The sequence below is a fragment of the Myxine glutinosa genome, chromosome 5 (genome assembly GCF_964187855.1).
Source record: "Myxine glutinosa chromosome 5, kmMyxGlut1.1, whole genome shotgun sequence".
In the NCBI taxonomy this organism is placed as follows: Eukaryota; Metazoa; Chordata; class Myxini; order Myxiniformes; family Myxinidae; genus Myxine; species Myxine glutinosa.
In genome coordinates this window covers 4,759,502-4,774,418 of record NC_136265.1, presented here as the reverse complement: position 1 = coordinate 4,774,418, position 14,917 = coordinate 4,759,502, and the positions used below count along the sequence as shown (strand labels likewise).

The following is a 14,917-nucleotide window of genomic DNA, read 5'->3' as shown; positions in this document are numbered from 1 at the left end:
ATCCATCTCAATATGTCGAAATGTCACACACATCCATGCCTGTGGGATTCCCATGGGTGACCCCACTATATTTTTTTAAAATCGCGGCATGGTCGGTTATACACCGCCTAAAATAGCAGACGGGAAAATGGCGAGATTTATTAAAAATTTGTGGCGGACTTTTCCATTTGATGACAATCGTCACGATTAAATATTTAATTTATACGTCGTCACAATAATGTGGAGAGAGGGGCATAGCTTCGTTCACGTATCGCCACAGACGGGAAATTGCCGGCAGATATTTCTTCATTATTATTTCATTCATCATTATTATACGGAAGTAAAGGTGATCCTGTTTAAATTGGCATTCATTCCAGCGAGGGGTTGGAGAGGAGCGAGGGGTTGGAGAGGAGCGAGGGGTTGGAGAGGAGCGAGGGGTTGGAGAGGAGCGAGGGGTTGGAGAGGAGCGAGGGGTTGGAGAGGAGCGAGGGGTTGGAGAGGAGCGAGGTGTTGGTGAGGAGCGAGAGGTTGGAGAGGAACGAGGAGTTGGAGAGGAGCGAGGGGTTGGAGAGGAGCGAGGGGTTGGAGAAGAGCGAGGGGTTGGAGAAGAGCAAGGGGTTGGAGAGGAGCGAAGGGTTGGAGAGGAGCGAGGGATTGGAGAGGAGCGAGGGGTTGGAGAGGAGCGAGGGGTTGGAGAGGAGCGAGGGGTTGGAGAGGAGCGGGAGTTGGAGAGTGAGGATCAAGGGGTTGGAGAGTGAAGAGCGAGGGGTTGGAGAGGAGAGAGGGGTTGGAGAGGAGAGAGGGATTGGAGAGGAGCGAGGGATTGGTGAGGAGCGAGGGATTGGTGAGGAGCGGGGGTTGGAGAGGAGCGGGGGTTGGAGAGGAGCGGGGGTTGGAGAGGAGCGGGGGGTTGGAGAGGGGCGGGGAGTTTGAGAGGAGCGGGGGGTTTGAGTGAGGAGCGAGGGGTTTGAGTGAGGCGCGAGGGGTTGGAGAGGAGCGAGGGGTTGGAGAGGAGCTAGGAGTTGGAGAGGAGCGAGGGATTGGAGAGGCGAGTGAGGAGCGATTGGAGAGGCGAGTGAGGAGCGATTGGAGAGTCGTGAGGCACGATTGGAGAGGAGTGTGAGGAGGTATTGGAGAGGAGTGTGAGGAGGTATTGGAGAGGAGGTATTGGAGAGGGGTTGGAGAGGAGCGAGGGGTTGGAGAGGAGCGAGGGGTTGGAGAGGAGCTAAGGGTTGGAGAGGAGCGAGGGGTTGGAGAGTGAGGAGCGATTGGAGAGGCGAGTGAGGTGTGATTGGAGGGGAGTATGAGGGATTGGAGAGGAGTGTGAGGGATTGGAGAGGAGTGTGAGGGATTGGAGAGGAGTGTGAGGGATTGGAGAGGGGTGTGAGGGATTGGAGAGGGGTGTGAGGGATTGGAGAGGAGTGTGAGGGTTTGGAGAGGTGTGTGAGGGATTGGAGAGGAGTGTGAGGGATTGGAGAGGAGTGTGAGGGATTGGAGAGGAGTGTGAGGGGTTGGAGAGGAGTGTGAGGGGTTGGAGAGGAGTGTGAGAGGTTGGAGAAGAGTGTGCGGGATTGGAGAGGAGTGTGAGGGGTTGGAGAGGAGTGTGAGGGATTGGAGAGAAGTGTGAGGGATTGGAGAGGGGTGTGAGGGATTGGAGAGGGGTGTGAGAGATTGGAGAGGAGTGTGAGGGATTCGAGAGGAGTGTGAGGGATTCGAGAGGAGTGTGAGGGATTCGAGAGGAGTGTGAGGGGTTGGAGAGGAGTGTGAGGGGTTGGAGAGGAGTGTGAGGGGTTGGAGAGGAGTGTGAGGAGGAGTGGGATTGGAGAGGCATGAGGCTGGAGAGAGGAGAGTGTCAGGTGGAGAGGAGTGAGGGGTCACATATTATGTGAAATAAATAAATTGTGTTCATTACACTATTTCTGGATCTGATGAATTGTCAGGACCCATTTTGTAAAAATGAATGTGCAGCATCTAACTCAATATGTCGAAATGTCACACACGTCCATGCCCGTGGGATTCCCACGGGTGACCCCACTAGTTTCACTATACTAGAGAAATACCCGTGCTATGCACGGGTGGGAGGCCAGAAACAAACAGGCAATGCAGATACGGTGAATACTAAAGCATTAAACCAATAAATTCCACATTCCTGGAGCACCTTCAGTCGCACGTCAGACATGGACAGCAAGTTCGTGAAGGACTTCCATGAAAAACGTACCTGTTCGCAAACAAACGGGTACGTTCACGTCGAGAAACATCGATCGTGGGTCCGTGGCGAATCTGGACATGGCGATGGCAAAATATCAGAAATTGAAGGCTTTTTTTATTTTAAACGATTCATATAAACATTCGTTAAATCATATCACACGCAAATCATCAAAATCTAAACAGTATCTTTAGAATTTCAATAAAAGCCACATCACTGTTCATATCGGTAAATATTATTCCATCGTCTTTCAAATCGTGATCGATACACTATGATCGTGATGATCGTGATCGTGAATCGTCATCGATAATCATGTTCAGAATCGCTATGTCGTATGTACTCCCGATACGTGTACCAAATTCCCGATACGTGTAACTGTACCAAATCAACAGTTAAAAGGATTTTGAGCCAATAGGTGTTACGGCCTTGGCAAGATCGATGGAGACAGCGATCTGTTAGATCTGATCCTCCTTCGTGCCAGAGTGCAGATCCTCCTTCATGCCACATCCGATCGATGCAGCCGTGCAGCGATCGGTGCAGTCGTCAGTGCGGCACACGGTGCAGCGATCGGTGCAGTCGTCAGTGCGGCACACGGTGCAGCGATCGGTGCAGTCGTTTGTGTGGCACATGGTGCAGCGATCAGTGCAGCCGTTTGTGCGGCACACGGTGCAGCAATCGGTGCAAATGTGGACTCCCACACTGCCACATCCTGCTGATACTTGCTCCCGCATGATGTTTCCGCATGACGGATGTTTATAAAAATCGTTTAAAAGAAAAAAAGGCTTCAATTTCCGATATTTAGCCTTTTCATTTGGGCCTCCCAATTGAAGCCCCGCCCATAGGGCGGGTACCGTTGCTCGACGTAAGAAGACGTCACAATGAACGTCATGCAAACGCGAATGTTATGCAGGAGTCCAAACCTGAGAATGCTGGCGACTAAAGCTGAAATTGGGAAAACTAAATAGCCTATTTTACTCCTGGGGATCCCAGGATTATCCACCCAAAATATATTTGCGATCGGTTCAGCAGTTTTTACGTTACCTTCGAACAGACAGACAGACAGACATTTGGTGAGTTATAGTAAGATACGCGCGGGAGGAAGAAAGAAGAAGCGGGAAGCTTTTACCTATCGGTCGGTCCTGTGCGGCAGCCTTCAACCCTGCAAAGTAATAACTCAAACCGAAAACGGAATGGAATGGACAAAAAGAATAGATTTATTAACGGAACCCGAGAACAATGAAATGCGTCGGTAAATAAATGTCCTAAATCGGGATCCCTCACACCAGACGTCGAAAACAAACACAAGGGAGAATTTACGAAAAGAACCGCGTCGTGTGGGTGTGTGTGGGCTTATCTCAATCTGGCTGACGTGTGTCAAAGATTGTCAGGCCGGGAGGCGGGAAGAAGGCCTCGACACGCCCCCGTTCACTAGGCCTCGACAAGGCCTCCCGAGCGAAGTGAGCGAGCGGGCGTGCAACCCGCTTCCCCAGCCGTGTAATGTCCTCACGGATTCGGCACGGCACTGCGATGCACCCAACGCTCAGGTCAGAAGGGAGAGAGGGTCGAGGGTGAAGGAAGGCATGAGGGCAAGAGGCCGAGGTGGAGGAATCACGAGGGCAGCAGGGAAAAAGGTCCGACCATGAAGGGATCCAAAAACGAGAAAGGAAGAAGAAGGAGAAAATGTCGGTCTCCTTGAACTTTTATCGTCAGCTCGTGACATCCCCGTCACTTCTCCTTCAATCAGCGCATCACTTCTTGCTTGCCTCTCAGGTCCTCCAATCCGAAGGAAGCTTCTTGACCCTCCCTTGGCCAATCACCACTTCTTCCTTCCTCTGCCAATCGGCGGCCTTCATCCTGCCTCGTGTCTTCTTTCCACCAATCAGTGGCCAGCTTCTTGCCCCTGCCTTGAACAATCACGAGCTTCATCCTGCCTCGTCTCTCCATTGGTGGTGTCTTGTCCAATGGTGTGATCTCCCCATCAAACCCTTCGACCAATCCTTCGCGAGGTGGGCGTAGCCTCAGCCTGCCTGAGCAATGTGTGTCTGCCAAGTCGGGGTTCTCAGCCAAAGCGCGTCATCTGGGTTCCGGTAAGTTTTATTGTTGGGGGGATTTAATTTGTGTGTATGCTAATGGGCCTAACTACTCCACGTGATTGTGTGCGTTGCCATACGGGACAATGGATAGATCACATAGGGTAAGACTTACAAGGGATAATTTCGCTTTATGCCCTAATCTCGTTAAGAAGCCACGCCTCCTTGTGACAGGGACGAATATACATTTAATCCGACATCCGGGCCAGACAGGTCCCTGCTTAGGTACATCGAGATGGTTCTTCTTCTTCACGACAGTCGGAGCATGATACCTACACAGATCTACCTGGTCTATATATCACTCTACCCCAAAAATCATAACAAAACAAACAATTTCTCAAGACCGAACTCTCTTATCTGTCTCCCTCTTCCAAATCCTGGTGGCGTCTGGTCAAATCCGTTTCTGGTGTTTGTTCCCCCTCCATCCCCTCCCTTACCTCAAACGGCTACACAGCTGACTCCGCACGTGAAAAAGCTGAATGCCTCAACTCTGTGTTTGCCTCTAAATCTTGTGTCCCAAACCCATCCCTCTCTGTACCCACCATACCCAGTCGTACCCTGCTGCTCCTGGACTCCGTGTCCTTTCCTCCTGACAAGGTGGAAAAGTTTCTGTCAACCCTCGACTCTGATTCTGCAACTGGACCCGACGGCATCAGCCCACGGGTCCTAAAATCCTGCTCTGCTGCTCTATCTCACCCTCTCTCTGTTCTCTTCACCCTCTCTTTTGCTCAAGGTCAACTGCCATCTGCTTGGAAATCAGCCAACATCACCGCTTTGCACAAAAAAGGTGCAAAAACAGATCCTAGCAACTACAGACCAATCAGCCTTCTCCCAATTATCAGCAAAGTCATGGAATCCATCATTGCTTCTGATATGAAATCTTTCCTCTTCTCCAATGGCTTGATCTCTGATCATCAATTTGGTTTCAGACCAGGTCACTCTACTCTGGACATGCTGCTTCTGCTGTCTCAACAATGGATGGAGGTCCTCAATGCCAAACAGGAAATTAGAGCTGTCTCCCTCGACATATCATGTGCCTTCGACACGGTCTGGCACCCCGCTCTGCTCACCAAACTCTCCTCCTTTGGTATCCATGGAAATCTCCACGCATGGCTGGCGGACTTCCTCTCTAGTCGTCGTCAACGTGTGGCCCTGAATGGGTTTCTCTCATCTCCTCTTCCTGTTCAGGCTGGAGTTCCCCAAGGCAGTGTTCTGGGCCCCGTGCTTTTTCTGGTCTTCATCAATGATCTCTCTGACTCTCTCGAAAATCCTCTCTATCTCTTTGCTGATGACTCCACTCTCTGCCGCTCCATTCCTCTTCCCTCAGATCGGCAGTCTGCTGCCTCCTCACTCTCTGAAGACCTGGACAAAATCACAGACTGGTCAAACAAGTGGAACATGTCTTTCAATCCTGACAAATCTCACACTCTTACTATGTCTCTCCGAAAAGATCGACTGGACAACCCTCCCATCTACTTTCTCAACAATCCTCTCCAAGAAGTTCTGTCGCTCAAGATTTTGGGTCTCACTATCTGCCATGATCTTTCTTGGGAAAACCACATTTCCAAGCTGGCCTCCAAAGCCAGTCGCCGACTGGGCATCCTCCGTCGTGCGAAGTCCTTCCTCGGCACACCTGAGCTCCTCACCACATACAAGGCTTTCATCCGCAGCTCAATGGAATACTGTTCTCCCCTATGGGCCGGTGCTCCTGCCTCACACCTAGCTCGGCTTCACGCTGTTGAAACCAAAGCTTTCAGAATTATTGGAATCTCCCGCGATGAAGCTATCTCTGAGGGCCTTTCACTCACTCACCGCAGGCAGGTAGGTGGTCTTTCTGTCTTCTACTGACTCCTCTCCGGCCTTGCACCCCCAGCTCTCTCTGTGCTCTGTCCCCCAAATATTCCTACAGGTCGCACAAGATCTGCCAGCAACCCTCTGATGGTTAAACTGCCGAAATCTCGGCTCTCCGCTCACCTTCACTCTTAAATTCCTCTTTTCTCCCGCCTCTGGAACAAACTCCCTCACTCCCTTCAATCCCACTCCTCCCTCCAGGTCTTTAAAACAGCTGTTCACCACCATCTCTTATCTTCCCCCATCCAAAACCTTGATCTTTTCTACCCCCGCTAATTCACCCCAGATCCACCTTGTTTGAAATTCCAACTTCTTTCCTGGAAGTCCTGGCAGTGTCCATATGTTTTATACCTCTCCCACTGCCCCCTTCCCACGCCCCCCCCCCCCAAAGCCCTCGCCCTCTCTCAGATCTCTCGATGTCTCCATGTCTCTCGGTCCCTGCTCTCAAATGTTGTGTTTGTGTCCTTCCCCCTCTCTCCCCATCTTGTCTACCGCTCCCTATGTTATATGTTTTATGTGTCGGTTTGTCTTTCTGTGTGTTCATGTGATTAATGTTCGCTCTTTCACGAGCCTCGATATTGTATACAAAAAAAAAAAAAAAAAAAAAAAAAAAAAATTTTGATGTAACTTGATCACACCTTCATCAACCCTGATGTACCAAAGTTTTTTTTCACGGCTTTAGAAAATTTGGGTTCAAGAAGGTCTTCATGGAGGTGGTGTTGCCCCCCAAAATAGGTTTTTTTTGTTTAAAGTCTTGTGATTACGTTGGCACGACTGTGATCTGTATCTTACATGTCACTCTGTCTTCTGGCAACCATTGGAATTGGTGTTAAACACCTTTAGTTTGTAATGCTTTGTTCTCTTTTCTACCAGGTGAGCGCCCAGGGGCATTGCACTTATTTCATTGCCTTTATTTTATTGCCCTTATTTCATTGCCCTTATTTCATTGCCCTTATTTCATTGCCCTTATTTCAAGCCCTTGTTTCATGCCCTTATTTCATGCCCTTGTTTCATTGCCCTTATTTCATTGCCCTTATTTCATTGCCCTTATTGCATTGCCCTTATTTAATTGCACTTATTTCATGCCCTTATTTCATTGCCCTTATTGCATTGCCCTTATTGCATTCACCTTATTTCATTGCCCTTATTTCAATGCCCTTATTGCATTGCCCTTATTTAATTGCCATTATTTCATTGCCCTTATTTCATTGCCCTTATTTCATTGCCCTTATTGCATTGCCCTTATTGCATTGCCCTTATTGCATTGCCCTTATTGCATTGCCCTTATTTAATTGCACTTATTTCATGCCCTTATTTCATGCCCTTATTTCATTTCCCTTATTGCATTGCCCTTATTTAAAACCACCTTTAGAGGCCATTTTTCCCCGCAAAGCGGGGGTTGGCCTTTTTCGGGGACCGTGGTTGTTGTTGTTTTTTTGGTCCCCTTTTTGAAGCAATGTTTTACGGCCGGATGCCCTTCCTGCCGCCAACCCTTTTTGTCGCCTTTTACGACAAGCAGGGAATTACCAGTGAACTGGTACTCAATTAGCCGACCTCGGAAGGATGACAGGCTGAGTCAACCCCCCTGGCGTTAATTCAGCGATCGACCTGGATTCGAACCCAGGATCCTAGGATCCTAAGCTGGCACCCTAGCCGCTAGCCCAACACCAGGGATTATTTAATTTATTTGCCCTTATTTAATTGCGATTATTTCATTGCCCTTATTGCATTGCCCTTGTTTTATTGCCCTTATTTCATTGCCCTTATTTCATTGCCCATATTTCATTGCCCTTGTTTTATTGCCCTTATTTAATTGCCCTTATTTAATTGCCCTTATTTCATTGGCCTTATTTCATGCCCTTATTTCATTGGCCTTATTTCATTGCCCTTATTTCATTGCCCTTATTTCATGCCCTTATTTCATTGCCCATATTTCATGCCCTTATTTCATTGCCCTTATTTCATGCCCTCATTGCATTGCCCTTTTTTCATGGCCTTATTTCATTGTCCTTATTGCATTGCCCTTATTTCATTGCCTTATTTCATTGCCCTTATTTTATTGCCTTATTTCATTGCCCTTATTTCATGCCCTTATTTTATTGCCTTATTTCATTGCCCATGTTTCATTGCCCTTGTTTTATTGCCCTTATTTCATTGCCCTTATTTAATTGCCCTTATTTCATTGCCCATATTTCATTGCCCTTGTTTTATTGCCCTTATTTCATTGCCCTTATTTTATTGCCCTTATTTCATTGCCCTTATTTCATGCCCTTATTTCATCGCCCTTATTTCATGCCCTTATTTCATGCCCTTATTTCATTGCCCTTATTTCATTGCCCTTATTTCATGCCCTTATTATATTGCCTTATTTCATTGCCTATGTTTCATTGCCCTTGTTTTATTGCCCTTATTTCATTGCCCTTATTTAATTGCCCTTATTTAATTGCCCTTGTTTTATTGCCCTTATTTCATTGCCCTTATTTTATTGCCCTTATTTCATTGCCCCTATTTCATTGCCCTTATTTCATTGCCCTTATTTCATTGCCCTTATTTCATGCCCTCATTGCATTGCCCTTATTTCATTGCCCTTATTTCATTGTCCTTATTTTATTGCCCTTATTTCATGCCCTTATTTCATTGCCCTTATTTCATGCCCTTATTTCATGCCCTTATTTCATGCCCTTATTTCATTGCCCTTATTTCATGCCCTCATTGCATTGCCCTTATTTCATTGCCCTTATTTCATGCCCTTATTTCATTGCCCTTATTTCATTGCCCTTATTTCATTGCCCTTATTTCATTGCTCTTATTTCATTGCTCTTATTTCATTGCCCTTATTTCATTGCCCTTATTGCATTGCCCTCATTTCATTGCCCTTATGTCATGCCCTTATTTCATTGGCCTTATTTCATTGCCCTATTTCATTGGCCTTATTTCATTGCCCTTGTTTCATTGCCCTTATTTCATTGCACTTATTTCATTGCCCTCATTTCATTGCCCTTATTTCATTGCCCTTATTGCATTGCCCTTAGTTTATTGCCCTTATTTGATTTTATAAGTGCAGTCGGCTGCCATTGGTGACCTTGAGTCGATAGGTTTGAGCAAGTACATGTTTCAAATGGTCGATGCAACACCCTGCCCACGAAGCACAGATTCAACAGTTTACGACCGACATTACTTTTCCCATTTCCAATCTTACCTTTGTCCATTCTTACCTTTGAAGATGCGAGTTACCCATCGGCTTTGCATTTCACACACGGAAGTCGCCGAGACATTTGCTTCGACGAGGTTGATGAACGCAAGTGTCGGTGGTTGTATCTTTGGCAGGAAAACATTCTTGTACAAGCAATTGCAGTTATCATGTACGGTGAATGTGTCGTCCACCTCAAGGAAAGGGAACTGGAAACAAAAACCAGTGGCGAAAACAACCACATCCAAGCTTTCCGCCTGGGATCCGTCGACGAACACGGCTGCCGTGTCCGTGAATGACGCCACGTTGGGTTTCATGCTCAATTTTCCTTTCATGATACAAAGGGGTAAATTGTCATTGACCACCATCTGCTGACTGAAGATTCTGCCAACAATAAGAGATGGGGAACAATTTACAAATTGTAGTGGCGAGTAAACAGCGAGTAAATCCCCAAATTTATTTTGGCAGTCGGCCTCTGGGCAAGGTACAATTTCTGGAGCTCCCGGTTTCCATGGTAAGCTATATACAATATCTCCAAGTCTTGGGCAGGCCTTAAGATATCGAGGTTGGCCTGCAAAGCTGGCCATCACCATGTAATTCTCTGCAGGGCAATTTACTTCCTCTGCCATCCTCAGCTTACAACGGCACGCCATGTTGCATCACATGCGGAGGCATTGGAGGTTGTGAGAATGTCCAGGGGCCCAAGGACAGACTTGGGCCTGCAGAGAATGCCGGTGTGTCAGCCTTCAGAGGCCTTTCTCGAGAACACACTCCCTGGAATAGTTAATTCTGTCCAAAACTGTTCTTGACATTTGTATTGGCAGACACTTGAAACATTTAATTGGTCAGGTGGTAGAAAGACTCCGAAGAAGACAGAGTAGAAAGTTTGGCTTTAAGCTCATCGATGAAAACATTTCGAATTTCCAATGTGAATGAGAATGTTAGGGCCAAACCGGCCAGAATTTAGTCGGAGCATTTTTCAAGTCAAGCTTGTTTGGTCTGAAATTACGAGCCAAATGACGAGCCAGGTAGTGTGGAAGGAATGGCGAGAGAGGCCAATAAGGAGGTGCGAATAAGAGATAAACAGGTGTGCAGCCTATACAGGGTGACAAGGTGTCAAACTTTTGTCATTCTTGTGTCAACCAACATGAATGTAAAAATTAACTGATCAATTTATCTTTGCCTTTCCACAACTTTATCCCGGACGTCTTGTGAAAGCTCCCTGGTGCTCAAGGTTGAGTCTTTGCTCTGAAATGCGCTACCCAGCAGAGGAAACCTCCAGGAACAATTGATTTTATTCTGAAATAAATAATCAGAATGACGACAATTTAACACAGGTGGAGGCTAATTAACTTGGTGTGTGATTTTGAAGGTTATTGGTTACACCTGAGCTCATTTACAATTGCTATGAGTATTATAAGGGGGGTTGGGGTAGGGGGTGGACACTTAACCAACCAAGATATTCAAGATAACCAACTAAGATATTTTAAATTAATTTTCTGAAATTTGTTGAATTTGTTTGATGCAACAAGTCCATTTTAATGCAATTTAATTCCAGGTACATTGTACCAAAAGGTGAAAATTTTCAAAGGGGGTGTCGACTTTCTATAGGCACTATGTGATTTTACAGCGTAGCCCATAGGGCAAAGCCATCTAGAACAGTGTCTGTCCATATGTACGTATGTATGCCCCCTCAAACGTATACCAATCAGAGCTGAGAATTTGGTCACATGACAGGGTGATGTAATTACATCTGATGTCATTACGGCTGTGCGGTGGCTGACTCTCCACACACCACCCTTTTGATTCCAATGCCGTTCAGGCCGAACATATCGTGGAACATGTCATATATCACAATCGCCATGCTCCACCTTGACGTTTTTCATTCAGTGTGAAACACAAACAAACCAATTGTTAAAATGATCATCAAATATCGAAAAGTATCGGCGTTACGGCTCTTCCAACCATACAGTACGTATAGGCCTTAGGCCTTAAGCCTCATCTTCGGACAAATTAAGCCCAGGTTTCTTAATACAGTTGTGTATCGTTTCAGTAGTATCGTTTTTGTAATAATAAAAATTATATCGTAAATATAACCATAACACTTTAATCCCAATGTCGTGAATGGAAAGATAATGCATTGAAGTGGTGTATGGTTCATGAATCAATGATCGATGTTCGGCACTCATATTAATAATCGCGGAAGTTGTAAAAGTAAGGAATTCACCTCGGTTTTTTAATGGTAATGTCATTTTCGAAATAATGATAACATAACGTTAATGTTATCGTAAATCTAATGGTTGCACTCGTCGCTTTGTCGTGACTGCAAACTTACTGGAAGTTAAAATATATCATGTTCTACATGTAAAAGTTGCGGCAGTTTTGTGTCAGTTACGTCATTACGTCTATGATGTCATTACCACGGCTGACTGCAGCGACCGGCATTTTAATTTACAAGTGGGGCTACACCCGTTCACAACGGGATCTGCAGGAAGGGTAATTCCTCTTTGGGGTATATAGATTACAGTCGATCTATGGTCGGGTCTCAAGAACATTGAGCGTGTGTTCATTTACCAAGTTTCTTGTTGAGAGATCGCGAAGTGGTTTAAGCATTCGAGCAAGCACTTCATTCAAAACTGTTAAGGAACGGCTGGCTTGGCAAGCGCTAGCTAGTTGCTTGGTGAAGGAGCACATCTCCACACCATGTGGGGTACATAGATTAAAGTAGATCTTCGCTCAGTTCTGTAAGTCAAACTTACCTAATGGATGTCGGGATTCCTCCAAATTTCTCTGTTTAATGTTATAAACAGTGTTTGCGACTGTTTAAAAAGCAAATCATATTTGTTTGTGGTTTATAATATTTTACAAGCCCGCGGCTTCGCCGCTGTTCGACTTTTGGTCTTGTTTTTTTTTCAAGGAACTTCCGAGAAAGCGTGAATACTGTCCATATTGAATTCGGCCTTCATTAATTGAAACAGAACAGGTCATTGTGGACAAAAGGTTTCTGGTACCTGAATGTCGGGTTTGCACCAAAGATTTTGTGATCGAATCGGAAGTTTGCGTTCCTTTCTTCAAATTTGAGAAACATATCCCAAGGTATGTAGTGCCTCAAAAGGTTTTTCCAGCGAGTCAGCAGGAGTAAATCATAGGGGTAACCTCGATCGGAAATCCGACCGAGGACCCAGGCACCTCGTCGTGTGCTCAAAAACACCTGAAAAGGGGCAAAAGGAGAAGGAAAGTTGAAAAGCACTCTCCTCAAATCACTACCAAAACGATGTTTAAATTTAATGACTGCAATACAACATTCGTACTTTGCATTACTTGTTGTCAGGTGGCAAGATTAATTGATTGCATTTTCTCTGCATCAACAATCAGCTAATGCTGCCCATCACTACTAGATGTCAGGAAGGTAAACCTTCAGGATACGAGGAGAAAGTTGGATGATGTAGATTGGGAGAGGTTAACAAGAGGATAAGCATCATCATACAAAAGGGAAACCATCAAGAGGTCAATGTGTGGAGTGCAGAGAAGGTACGAGGGTTCCAATGAGGGGTGAAAATCGAATCAGGAAGAGGTCAGGGTGGTTGAGTGGTGAGATGAGGAATGTTATTAAGGAGAATCAGGAAGAGGTCAGGGTGGTTGAGTGGTGAGATGAGGAATGTTATCCAGGAGAATCAGTAAGAGGTCAGGGTGGTTGAGTGGTGAGATGAGGAATGTTATTAAGGAGAATCAGGAAGAGGTCAGGGTGGTTGAGTGGTGAGATGAGGAACGTTATTAGGGAGAATCAGGAAGAGGTCATGGTGGTTGAGTGGTGAGATGAGGAACGTTATCCAGGAGAATCAGGAAGAGGTCAGGGTGGTTGAGTGGTGAGATGAGGAATGTTATCCAGGAGAATCAGGATGGGGTCAGGGTGGTTGAGTGGTGAGATGAGGAATGTTATCCAGGAGAATCAGGAAGAGGTCAGTGAGATGAGGAATGTTATTAAGGAGAATCAGGAAGAGGTCAGGGTGGTTGAGTGGTGAGATGAGGAATGTTATGAAGAATCAGGAAGAGGTCATAGTTAGGTCCAAAACTTCAATTCCGTGACCATTTTCTGGCTAGTAAGGTTTGACGATTGATTTGACTTCTATTGACATTTTATAACAAAAATAGCCTCTATGTCCCTCCCAAAAATCCCGGCATTTTTCGCCAGAGGCCCGAATCCAAGATGACCGCCGGCACTATCTTGAAAAATTAAGTTTTTAACCAGAACACCTAGAATCACGTACAAAGACACTTTTTTGGGTAATTTGACCACGAGGATTCCGAATCTGACATTAGTTTGACGTTATGACATTATTTTGACCCAGAAATCCAAGATGGCCACCATCCAGTAGAGCGAAAATGCAACTTTTAAATGGGAGAACATATGATTATGAATTAACACATTATTTTGGCTAAATCTATACTGGCCACGGAATTGAGGTCCTGATTAGTGAATTGCTATTTTCTTGTTTTTCATTTGTCTGTGTGTGTAATGTCATATACTTATTTCTGTCTTTCCAGGGAGTATACGAGCGAATGAGACGGCACTGAGAAGCGCAGTATTCAGAAGATAGCTGTCAAGAGAATGTCCACCGTTCCGTGTGTCCTCCAGTGTGGCGGGCTTTGCAATGAAGCCACTGATGTCGTTACCTCCGTTGAGAGTTGGGAAAATCTCAAGAAAAAAGCCCTGTTATGGAGGGGTCTTGACAAGTTTGGAGACGTTTATGCAACAGTCAATTGGGATAATGGTCCCGGCAGACAATGTGTCCATAAATCATGTAGGCTGACCTTATGGAATGCTAATAAACTGGAGCAGGCCAAGACAAGACAGAAAAAACGAGAAGTCAAGGAATGCCAATCTCAGTCTTCGTCCATGTCTGAGGCTTTCCCCCCGGCTGCTTCTCCACCTGCCAAGCGGCTGCGATCAAGTGTAGAAGGGCTGATACATGAAAAAACAAAATGTGTCTGGTGCTGTAAACCGGAGTCGGCAAAGCACCCAGAATCAAAGCTGTCCCTGATTTCGTATGATAATGCATGGGCAACGTTCAAGAGTCACACGGTGGTCCTCGAAGATCAGAGCATGCGAGACAGAATCAACTGTGTGATCGATTATGCAGCTGATGACCCATATGCGATTGAGATCAGATATCACAACAAATGCTGGTTGAAATATGTGCGTAGTTACCAGAAAATGAGTGAAGATGACAAACTCCCACGCATGCACAATGTCAATCTCCGTGAGGCTCAGACTATCTTCTTTGACCACATCAGAACAGTTATCTTTGAGGAACGTGAGCTAACGTCACTACAGAGCCTCCTCAAAGACTACAGCTCTATCATATCTCGGTATGGCTTCTCAACATCCAGCATCAAGTCATCCTTTATCAAAGATATCCTGACCCGGGAGTTTTAGGGCAAGATCGGCTTCCACTCCCGCCCTCAGAGAAACCAGAGCGACCTAGTCTATGACACGTCTGGGGGTGGTTCATATGTTGAAGCAGCACTCTCCGCCATCGGTGTTGGCAGTGAACAACTGGTGCACAATGTGGCTAAGCGGCTCAAGGATGATGTCAAGTC

General features: G+C 46.0%; 1 protein-coding gene across 11 annotated transcripts in view; it reads right to left on the bottom strand.

Moving 5' to 3' along the window:
• LOC137428021 (flavin-containing monooxygenase 5-like) overlaps nucleotides 1-14,917 on the bottom strand; it is a 126,761-nt gene that overhangs the window by 15,594 nt on the left and 96,250 nt on the right. For 8 of the 11 annotated variants that reach the window (XM_078777510.1, XM_068117934.2, XM_078777513.1 and 5 more), the window contains 2 exons: nucleotides 12,328-12,527; nucleotides 9,342-9,700 (listed from right to left, as the gene is read on the bottom strand). In XM_078777510.1, the coding sequence (XP_078633636.1) occupies nucleotides 9,342-9,700; nucleotides 12,328-12,527 (559 nt within the window). Of the gene's footprint in view, nucleotides 1-2,197; nucleotides 2,260-9,341; nucleotides 9,701-12,327; nucleotides 12,528-14,917 lie in introns of all 11 variants that reach the window. The other 3 variants (XM_078777516.1, XM_078777517.1, XM_078777518.1) reach the window with 1 other exon arrangement.